Source organism: Vanessa cardui, chromosome 2 (genome assembly GCF_905220365.1).
Source record: "Vanessa cardui chromosome 2, ilVanCard2.1, whole genome shotgun sequence".
Lineage (NCBI taxonomy): Eukaryota > Metazoa > Arthropoda > Insecta > Lepidoptera > Nymphalidae > Vanessa > Vanessa cardui.
Window position 1 is genome coordinate 10,435,434 of NC_061124.1, and position 12,566 is coordinate 10,447,999.

Here is a 12,566-nt window from a genome sequence, read left to right on the forward strand (position 1 = left end):
CATAATAAAACTTGGTGAACATTACCACTATGTCAATACACAAATACTTAATAACAATAAACTAAACTAATTCGACTTCGAATTAAACTGTTCAACATCACTGAGCACGCTGCAAAACAAGGAAAGGAATCTGTGGATTGAATGTGGTCAAAAGTGATAATGTTTATAATAACTTACCATTTACGAGCATTAAATTCACCTCCTCTACTAAATCACCTTCGATCTACCAATTCGAATCCTGCTCATAATCCCTGATGTCCCCAGTTCAGTATGGAGTATTATTTGAAAATGACTCTGTATTAGTAACAATGCCCCAATGACCTAGGTCAGACAATGACGGTCAAAACTGATTCAAACTAATAGGTAGCACTATTTCACGTGTCACTAACACCGATGCGATGATATGCCTATTAGTTTAAGTTAGACAGACAGGAGATTTATTGGACGACAAATCTTTCTCGTCTGTTTCCATGTTCAATACAAAGGATCCTTTAAAATATTGATATTATGACATTTGAACAAATTCATGCCCCTGTATATTTCAATCTTTTTGAATATGGTGAATGTTTTGACTAAATAATACTTGAATTACTGGGTACCTCCCACTAAGTTGTCTATGGCATATACCTTGGTAAAGGTTTAATTGGAATCTTACCATTTTGCGTTTAGCGGTTAGCGGATAGTTCAAGAATTTTTTCATACGTCTTAATTTAGTCATGGACCAAGATAACCAACAACAACCACAACAACAATAACAGCCTTTATATTTCCCACTGCTGGCCTTTCCTTAGAGGAGAAGGCTTGGAGCATATTCCACGACGCTGCTCATGTCACATGTGGTAGAAATTCGTTGAAATTAGACACATGCAGGTTTCCTCATTCGATCTTTCCTTCAACGCCGACCACGAGATCAATTATAAACACAAATTAAGCACATGAAAATTCAGTGTTTCATGCCTGGGTTTGAACTCGCAATCATCGATTAAAATGTCTAACTACTGGGGCATCTCGGTTTTAGGTGTCCAATAAATTTAAAAAAAAGTTAAATCCTTAACACTATCATTGCAAAACATGTGTGTCAAAAGAAACATATCATGTGAAAGATCGATGTTACTGTTACTAGTTATGTAGACGCGAGCGTGGCCGCACTTGATTGAATGATAAAAGTTTTGACAAGAATATCGAACGACAATTCGTTTCCTGCGTGGGGACCGGCGGGGTGCAACATGGCGACGGATGCTTCCTAATAACATAAATGCAAATTCTACCATTCGAGCTTCCTGCGTATCAAACGCGTTTCAACACGACTGCTTTATTAAAACGTTCTAAATGCCATATCTGGACGAATGCAGCGTCTAACGAACGTTCCTTAGACCTCTAATTAGGCTGTTATTTCCGTCATATATTTTTTATATTTCTAGGTCTTATTTTCATTTAGCGTTAATTGGATACTTACAGTTTGCGAGTTTCATATAAACTCGATAGGGTTGCCAGCGCGTTTAATAGATTTAATAGCTGCACCTACATTTCTTTACCTGTATAAAATCTTTTGAATTTCAAATAATATTTTTTACTACAAGTATATATAAGTATATATAAGTATATATGTTTTTTTTTCTTAAAGAAATACGAATTGAATTTGTGAGAAATAAAATGTTTTATTAGTGACATAAATAAAACAAGTCACGTGGAAACCCTGAGAATGATTGGCAGTATTTATTTACTTGTTCCTTAATTGATCAGATTGTATATAACGCGACACAAACAGGATCGTTTGAAATGAAAACCAGTATATAATTTCAAATATTTTATTACTCCAGTGTCTGTAAACACACGTATCTACAATGTTTTGGTTCAGTCGGAAACTTAAAAAACTAAACACTAAACTTTTGGTACTAGAATGCATCGCACGATGCAATTACGCGTAACATTATTCAAACTAATTAACACGTCACGAACATTTACACAGTTGGATTGATTTCCGTTATGGCGTCTTCGCTTCAGCTATTCGATTATTTACAACATAGCACGCGACATATATGGACGACATCTAACAACAGACAAATATTTAACATAATTCATATTTTATATTCGATCAATAGAATTGTTACTGACAAAGGTTTCATAACAATCGCATGAAACCTTTTTTGGTTTGAGAAACGCAGACAAAGATTTAATATTTTTTATTTATTTAACTGGTAATGTTAACGAACCCTTCGTATGATGATTAGGGTTGCCAGTGCAAATTATTAAAACAAATGGAAGACAGACATGTGTGTTATATTACAATTGAATATTAATTTTTGCAAGTGTTGTTAATTAATCAATTCCTATCAGTATTAAGCTTTGTATATTAAACCAACATTAATTATTACTCAAGAGTATTAAGGGACTATTAAGTATAGTTGTGTTGCCATTATTTTTAATTAGCTCGGTTTGTCTTGGAATTGCTTAAACTTTTTTTTTTTAATATTAAAATGATGATTGTCATATACAAATGACTCCTGTTAATCGACATTATAGAGTCAGTAAGTTTAATTGGGCTTTACAACAAGATCTTAGCAAGTTTTCAAAATTCATGCTTTGCCAAATTAAAAAAAAAAGTAACAGAACGCTTGAGCGCAAATAGTTGCGATACAACCGTTGTGTTCATGGTTGATGGCACACCTTGGCAATGAATCAATCGCCTCCCGGCTATTTCTTTGATTGAATACGTAAACAATCACAAATTGACAAAATATACTGCTTTTATTTCGCCGGTTAATTTCAGGGCTGGAGCAAATATATATCCCGAGCCGATATAATATTCTGAACCGGTGGTAGTTTTTAATTTGGCAATTAATGAATGAATGTAATGTAATATTTAATGAAGTATTTTAATTTGTGTCTTAATCGGATTATTATAGTATAGAAGTAGAACAGGATAAGTACAAAAATAGATTGTACTTACATATAGGTAACTGCTTGATATATATTTTTTCAGAGAAATACAAATCCTACCTAGGTAAATTTATATAGTCAGGTTAACCTATAGTCTATTGCTAAATTGCTTTTATATTGAACTGTCACGATATTGGTTACGAACTTTTTTCATATTGGATTTTAATTATTATTTACCAACGAATTAATGGCGTTTTGAAAATCGAAGTCTGTATAAACTTTGTAAGTAAAATTTAAGTGAATACACTTCACCTAAGTGTAGTGTTGTGTACCTAAATACATATTAATTACTTCTTCGATTGAACAGTTTTTTTTTTTAATTTAATTTAAACATTTAAAGATTCATCTGGTGTTTGACGTCGTCCTCTATCTGCCGTTACATGCTAGAATACATATATTTACGACTACGTTATTCTCATTTACACTTGATACCCACTCTCTTGATACAGTATACGTATACAACAGATAAATTAAAAAATCATCGGAACCAATTACGTATACTATACTGCATTGTCTTGTTATAGTCAATGAAATGATTTTGATACTTTAATTCTATCGATTAACAGTGCAAGTCTTGATTAAACATTTTAATTCTTTTATGTATTCTAGTGAAGGTAATGTACAGTCGCCTCTAAATAGCTATAACTTTAAAGACAATTTTCTTGTTGTACATGTCAACATATACATAATTTTGAGGTCGACTGTACTTCTAAAAACTTCATCAATATACTTCAAGGATGTTCGTTTAAAATCTAATAATCAATGTATTTAAAAGACGGAATTTCATAGAAATGACAACAACAAAAAAAACATTCTTATTAATATATAAAAAAAAAATCAAAATTTAGATAATTCAATTGCATAATTTCACGGAGAAAATTTTTTTTTTTTTTTACAAAAACATCGAATCAATATGACATATAAATACAAATACAAACGAATATAATGTAATGTATTCAAACGTACATTTATTCTCGTCCTATAATACTGACAACCTATTGTCAACTTTAGAAATACGTTCGCCCTTACACAACTGTCTTATATAACGATTTATTTAATTTCCATTTAACAAGAGTTCACTAGATACACTCTCCAATTCATAAAAATATATTATATATTGTTATAATATATTATTTACAATATATAATCAGTTACTATTATAAACACAATGTGATATATAAATACGGTTATTTTATATAAGGCGATATGCCCCACCCTTTTCGCGGAATATATTATAGTTACTTTTATTAGATGAAGCAATATTCTTAAGCAACCTTGACCTGAGTGAATGAGTGACCGTTCCCACCTCATTCTTTACGAAAGATAAACAATTCGTTAAAAAATCATCATTCATTCCATACACATTGATGTTCAATTAATAAAATAAAACGACGGTTTCTTGTGTCAGATGTTTAAAAAAAAAAGAATATTTTCGTTTTAAATAAATGCTTCTATTTCTTGTAAGCGGTGTCATTTTAATTTCGTAATAAAAATACGTAAATTATTTGTTTCAGAGTCTTTTCAATTCAAGTCCTCTCTAAGTCGATAGAGCTTAATGTTTATTGCTTGTCAAAAGTTTTAAGATAAAACATTGTACGGGACGGACGCCTCGTGGTATAATCCGTTTTCGAAAGCAATCTCTAGTTGTATTGTCTTATTAAACTCAGCGAGAAAAAAATAATACTCGCCCGAATAAGAAATGCACAAAAATACTATACAAGTTAAAGCACCTTATATTTTAATAATAAAACACAAGGATTTCATTAAAATTCTTATAAATGTAAATAATATCAATGCTCTGGTAAAATATGGAACACGAATAGAGATGCCATCTAAAGTATAATGCAACAAAATGAAATGCAACTAAACAATGAACCAAACACTTCTTTTTTTTTTTTTTTTTATGGCTTTACCAAACACTTCGTTGCCTTGACATTAAATTTTGCAGGATAACATTTGAGCTGTCACTTTTTGTTTACAGATAAAAAATAGTATAATTTTAGCGCCAAGTGTCACATGCTATCAAGAATCCGGCCAATCATAACTTAAATATAGAATAAAAATAAATGTTCTGATGCAAATCCAATTTATACAGCACACGAATTTGTTCTTTGGTTCCATTCATTGAGAATCGATTTTATAATAAAACATAACATAAACATACGGCATTATAAAATAAGGTACAATACTATATCTACAAAAAAAATGTGATGAAGCGATAAATACCGCTACAACCATGTCATATTACACTGCTATAAAATAACTATTTACAAAACATTTCAGATAGAAATATTACAACATTATAATTTAAATACGCCATTTGATTAATGAGCTTCGTATAATGAACTAGGTAAAATAATTAATTACAGACACAACAAAAAAAAAACGTTAAATATTCAACATGGTGCATAAAATGGCCGAGTTCTTTCGTAGCTGTTTACGTTGTTTTTTAATTTACTTACGGAGGTAACTTAGAAATTGCAAATTATTATAATGGATATTCGTATACACAAAACATAACAGCGATAAACCGAACGCGCAAATTGACATAAAATAAAATACCAGACATTAAAGTTGCCATTAAAAAAAAATATCGAATAAGTATTTTATATAGCAACACTTTTTTACATATATAATAATGAATGTTTTGTTGATATTTAAACGTTATTCGCGAGTGCATTACACGAACGTTATTACCGCGTATGCGTATGCTTTTCATAGCACCTGGTGCTCCTTAGAGCGTTCCAGTCTGGAAATGCCTTTAGAAATTTCGGCGGTTTGGCAGCATTTTTGCATTCCCGAACGTTCTTCGCTTGTTTACCTGACCCGGAATTTTCTATTAACCTGGAAACTTGCAGCGGGTGTATGAACGTTAAAAATCTCTTTCTTTTTTTTTTATTTTCAAAACTAGAACGTGACACCGTCATCTCGTCACGCTGTCACGCATTCGATGATCTGAAATGTTTTCATTGACACGAATCACTTTACATTGCTTTAAGCGATGAAAGCAAAATCGATAGACATATCGTAAGCAAATTGAAATACCTACATTCAAAATAACAAGTTTTTTATAATTAACAACCGCTCATTAATCAAAAGTGTACTTTATGTTTATTTAAACTAGGTTCATTTTTCGTTGGGTTCGTTCTAGATGCATAACCTACCCTGTTACTATTAAATATCAACACTCATCGCGATAATAACTATCTAAAATAAGCTTATACAAACGTTTAGGGGATGGATTTATAGCACATTTTGTAGACATTCACAAACTAAGGATCACTCTTAGAAAATATTTTTATACTAATTACTTAGTTTCGAACTGTACACAACGCAAATTACAAGGAAAGAAGCCCGTGTACGGAACAGTAATATCAACGTTTTATGAGAATTTTAATTAACAAAAAATATTATAAATTTTTGAGTATGAGTATACATTCATGTGAAAATCTCTCTTAATGATATAGGGGATAAGAGTCATTTTCGAACTATAGTATTCACATAGAGCTCTTCTCCTAACTTTATATAAAACATATCAATTCCCTTTGATCAAAATGTCAAGCGCCGTCACTATTACAATAGTTGATCTTTTGCGCTTGACATTTGGTATTATTATTAAACACACGATATTACGTACATATCGATAACGTTAAATTATAACAAGAGTTACAGTTATAAAATATTTTTATACAATGCTTAAAGGAATGTAAGTCTGAATTAATTCCGAACAATCGATACAATGGTTACTAAAAATCGATTTTATTTATATCGATTATCTCGAATGATATTCGATTCAATCGATCGCTTCATTCGAAATACAAACAGTGCGTGTTCCTCGACGTCCCACGTCCCCCTCGTAATGTTGTCACATTACGTTCAATACAATTACACTGTATCGTACAAAGTCCCAAACTCTATACATATTTCCTTTCTCATCGATTCGATTTGAACATAGCTGCCTTTATTACGAACAAAAGTTGCACTGAAGTTACATTAAAACATTAAAAAAAAAACATACAACCAAAAATATCTTATAACATAGACGTATTATTGACTAGTTGTATTATGCAGTGAATAACTGTTAACAACTCTTATATTTAAATATATAATACGTTCGAAAACAAAAAAATAAAAGTTTAAATTAAGAATACGAATTTGAACACAAAGAGTTGGTAATAGTTAGACATCGAATCTTAACGCTTAATACATCTCTATCCTTAGATATAAGCATGCACCAGTAACGTAACGTAGTTTCATCCACCGCTTTGTGGTATACCGCGACTTGGGTCTCAAACTTTCTTCGACTTAAAGGATTTGCCTGCACACCAAGTAATATCGTTACAAATGGACACGTACAGTGCATACGATCACGAATTCAACTTTTAAACTTAGAAATAACGCACAATGCAAAACCAAATACTTCGTGATATCTTAAGGAAATTCTTGAGAAATGTTTTATTTTACATGTTAAACCAATGATGTAGTAAACAGATATGTTATTAACGCGCAAAAAGTGAAGACTAGAAAACGTCCCAATTGGGACGTTTGCCTTTAGTCGTTTTACGTAGTAATACGTTATAATACATCATAATTACGTAGTAATACGTTTTGCGTAATTAAAACATCTAGTTGTCCCTTTCACTTATTGTTTTTATCCAGCTATCCTTTTTACTAAAATAAACGGTCCCTGGCGCGGCACACTTTTTTCTGTTGTTTAGTATGGATATTAACATATCTGTTTATTAGAATATCATTGTGTTAAACTAAATTATATTAGTGCTTTAAATTCGGAAAATGAGTTGGGTCGTATTAATGATATCGCAATCTCTGTAGCAAGGGAACTGTTAATGGTAACTTGCCTCTAGATTTCTCGGTGGTAGCGTCCTCCAGATTGCTGTCCCAATCGAATTCGGTGACGCCGACTTTCGGCGCCACTTCGCCGAGGTGTCGCCAGCGGAATTCGAAATCGCTGTCTCGCTTCTTTAACGCTTCGAACCTGTTTAACCGAACATTTTACATTTTCATAACATTCCCAATACATTTTGAATACAATTCATAGCGACACGGTTCTATCTATCTGTCATTGTATCTTTTATATGTGATGTCTTGTTACCAAATTTAAATGATTTTATTATTTTTAGGTTCAGATCGTGTGGATATGATATGTATGTCTATATTTTACAGTTTTGTGTGTAGCAGTTATTTTGAAAAGTTCTCTAATGAACTATTTCTCTCGATTACTGCTCGCCTTTTTTGCTGGTCAGGCCTTGGGCAATAAAAAGTGTGTCTGATGACATGGGGTTCAAGCTTGCTTCATATCAATCTCATTCAATTCGGTTCAGAGATTTGTTCGTCAATCAGCAGATAATTTAAAGGATACTGTCACTCTCCCACACATTAAGAACAAAAGTTTAAAGGTTACAAACGATAAAGCATAGAAAAAAGAAACAGCTGAATGAATAGTTCATTGACTGTGTACTCATAGATCTTAATAAAAATATTTGACTCAAAATTTTAATTCAATTAACATTCTTTTATTGATTTGTTTTTTTTTCACACCTAAACCTGGTAAAGTAATTAATGATATATGTATAACTAAGTATAACCTTTTGAACATGAGGTTCTTAGCGAAGTCGTAGAGTTCCAGATCGAGTGAGTTGAGCCGGCGGATGTGCGCGACCTGCGCGGGCGACAGCGCGGCCAGCGTGGCGCCCGACACCGTCGCGTTGTGCTGCGTGAACGGCACCGCGAACCGCAGGTTGAACGTCTCCTCGAACACGTACTGGGATATCTGCGGGATCACAGCTCACCATAATTCCTTTCTTTTATGAGACAACATCACATACATTACTCTGATCCCAATGTAAGTAGCTGACGCACTTGTGTTATGGAAATCAGAAGTAACGACGGTACCACGAACACCCAGAGCCAAGACAACATAGAAAACTAATGGTAATCTACATCGTCTCGGCCGGGAATCGAACCCGGGACCTCGGCATGGCGTACCCATGAAAACCGGTGTACACACCACTCGACCATGGAGGTCGTCATTAATTACTTGTAGCTAAACAAAAACTTACATAGTGATGAAATGTCATTCTACTTGATAAATGTACTTAAAATCCTTAAGATACAAGTTGGCGAATAGAAGAATGGTCTATCGAGAACCTAAACAAAAGCTAACATAGTGACGAAATGCTATCGTACTTCATATTTGTAGGTACCAATATGATTATTAAGATACAAGTTGGCGAATAGAATAATGACTTATCAAGAAGCTAAACAAAAATTTAAATAGTATTAAAATATCATTCAAATTCATATTAGTACCTAAAGTTCTTAAGATACATGTTGGATGACGGGAAAATCAGCTATCAAGAATTAATAATAATCATTCCTTACATCGCCGATACGCCACCAAAGTGGAACAGAGACATCATATCCCTTGTAAGTGTAACTACAGGGTAGTCTACACTGCCTTACTCGCCCTTTCCAAAAAAATAATTATTGCTGTTTGGCGGTAGAATATCCAATGAAATAGGTAGTATCTACCCAGAGGGCCTTACACAAAGCCCTACCTTCCAAATGATCTATCCTATTACATTCCAATATAGAAATTCTCTGTCGTATTAATTTTTAAGCCTAGTCCAACGAGTCATACAAATTTTAGTTTAATGAATATTTCGATTTCAACATGGGAATATCAACCAAAATAATATCTTATAAATGTATAAAAATGAAAAGTTGTTAGGCCTTTTCGTGGTTGATAGTGTTTCTCATCCAGTAAAACATTTCAATCGAAAAGAAGTAAAAAAAATGAATCGTTTTAATTTAAATTTATAAGCTGATTTCAATAAATTTTAGTAGCAAAATAATTAAATTAGTATAAAACCGTCCGGTAACACACGTAGTAATTCAATAACCCATTACAATATATCTTTGCGTTGATGAAAATATATATTGTATTTTGTTTACATTCGTATGTAAATGTACGAACAATAAGGAACAGAATACTCTCGTGATCGTGAAATAAACCCCACTGTTTCCAGAGGCTGAATATAAAACCTCAACCTTATTTATTGCGCCCACTTACATACATGGTTCTGTGTAGATACGTTCATTAAAAAAAATGTATTGTTTGGTTTCAAAATAATCTAATTATCAGATTAGGCTGGAGCACGGATCATGAAAGCTTACTAGTTTAAAGATTAACTTGGTGGTAGGCTTTATGCAAGTCCGTTTCAGTACTACATTTTAAATACTAGTAGTGCCCGCGGCTTCCCTCGCGTTTTGGGGTATCTGTTGTCGTGTCAGGCAAAAAAATAGCCTATATTCTTTCATGGAGTTCATGTTTGTTTCATAATCAATTTCATCAAATTCGGTTCAGCGGTTTGGTCGTAAAAGCGACAGGCAGTCAGACAGAGTTACTTTTATATTTATAATATTAATATAGATTGTTGTGTTCCGGTTTAAAGGAACTACTACCAACCCGGGTTTGAACTCAAGGCCTCAAGAACGGCCTAACAAACCAGTAGACTCTCGCTAATATAATATGTATAGTTTATAATTTATAGAGATTTGTATCGATTAAATATTCGCATTAGGAAGTATTAGCATGTTTGAAAGCGTTCCGGAAATTAAATGAAATTGTGTAATTTATTGCATTATTGTTTCAAAGTGCTACATCGGACGAGACAGCGCACGCTTCCTAGACGATCGATCGACCGAACGCAAGTGACATGTTTTCCTTCTTTTCCATATATAATATATACGTAAACTTAATAAAAATAAGTGGTTAGAACTAGTATATACCGTGTATATAGAGGTAGGGGACCACCAAAGAAACGATGAATGGATGTGAGAAAGACGATATGGTTAGAAGGAATGTTACGTGTGAGATGACGTCTGACAGAGAAGTATGGAAGAAGAAGACATGCTGCGCCGTCCCCAAATAAAAATGGGATAAGGGCAAGAGGATAATGGTAGTTAAAACAAGTATCTAAGCCACAGATTGGAGTTTCAAATCTATGCAAACGTCACTGAATTTCCGTGTTCTAAATTTGAATTTGAAATTCATCTCGCGAGGGGTCAAGCCTTACATCGTGAGAGAATCTATGTGTGTTGGATGCAATTCTTTATTTGTTTACTGTGCAACCATGGAGGTGCATTGGTGTCGCGTGGTGGAATAAACTCTAAAACATCTTCTCACTCTTACAAATAATTACTTATATTTTTCTATTTAAAAACTAGAGTATTGTTTTATACGAAGAATTTGTTAAATTGATTTCAATTACAAATTCTAAGCTAGCATGGAAACTTAAGGCCGCGACCTTCTGTTAAGATCCGCGTGTTATATGCACAGAGCCATTTCGATTTTATTATGCAATTATGAATATAAAAGTAATTACGTAATAAAGTAATTAATTATTTACGAATATAAAATCATTATCTTTACCAACATAGAATAAAACAAATTCACTTTACCGCTGTCTGTTCTATGTATGCTTAGATCTTTAAAATTACGCGACGAATTTTGATGCGTTTTTTTTTTAAATAAATATCGTGATTCGAGAGGAAGGTTTTTGTATATAATACATGGATAATATAATAAAGGAATACTTATTTCACTTACTAATTCAGAATTCAGACCTCTTTGGCATATCAGCTTACCCAACAACCAACCAAACGTTGCAAGTTAAAAAAAATAGCAAAATATTCCACAAAACTATTTAGGTTATCGATACGTTTCCAGCTTCTAGACTTCAGAACGAATATCTATCGGTCAAACGTTATCTACTTGCATATCCGATAATCCGGGGCATATCTGGGCCACACGTCGCCATGGCAACCGAACATTAAGTAGTAGTATGTAATAAATATTCATAGAAACAATGGAGGCTCGCGCTGGCAGTGGCAAATAGCCGACGAACGCGCAGATACGAACAATGAGTTAAGTGCAAATAATGGCTGTACTTATCTCCGCGAGGGTCGTTGGACTGGAGTAGGCTGAGTGGGACGGGCATTAACGCTCGTATGAGTTACACGTATCCTCGTTGATATCGAAATGTTATAACTTTAATAACTCTACAAAGCAATAGCTCTTTTTATGCCATTTTTATTTAATACTAGCTGTGCCTGCGACTTCGAGTGCGTTTAAACTTTACAAAGTTGTATCACGTGTCGTTGTTATTATTTTATACATAATTCTAAAACAAAAGTAGCCTAAGTTACTCCTCATTACATCAGCTATCGACCAGTGGAAGACCCATAAAAATTGATTCAGAAATTATCCGGAACCGACAGACAGAAAAAGCTTGAAAAATGTTATATTAGTATATGTACCGTGTTTACATACATAATATGCATTTAGTAAAAAGCTATTATTTTAATATTACACTTACAAAGAGACTTATTTGGTGGTAGGGCTTTGTGCAAGCCCGTCTAGGTAGGTACCACCCTACTCATCAACTATTCTACCGCCAAATAACAGTACTCAGTATTGCTATATTCCGGGTTGAAGGGTGAGTGAGCCAGTGTAACTACAGGCACAAGGGACATAACATCTTAGTTCCCAAGGTTGGTGGCACATTGACGATGTAAGGAATAGTTAATATTTCTTACAGCTT

General features: G+C 33.2%; 1 protein-coding gene across 1 annotated transcript in view; it reads right to left on the reverse strand.

The window, feature by feature from the left end:
* Positions 1–5,653: 5,653 nt before the first annotated feature.
* Positions 5,654–12,566, reverse strand: part of LOC124535914 (heparan-sulfate 6-O-sulfotransferase 2) — a 115,005-nt gene continuing 108,092 nt past the window's right edge. Inside the window, exons 7-9 of the mRNA XM_047112319.1 lie at positions 8,547–8,731; positions 7,800–7,936; positions 5,654–7,258 (exon numbers count right to left, since the gene is read on the reverse strand). Coding sequence (XP_046968275.1) covers positions 7,230–7,258; positions 7,800–7,936; positions 8,547–8,731 — 351 coding nt within the window. The 3' untranslated portion in view covers positions 5,654–7,229. The remainder of the gene's footprint in view (positions 7,259–7,799; positions 7,937–8,546; positions 8,732–12,566) is intronic.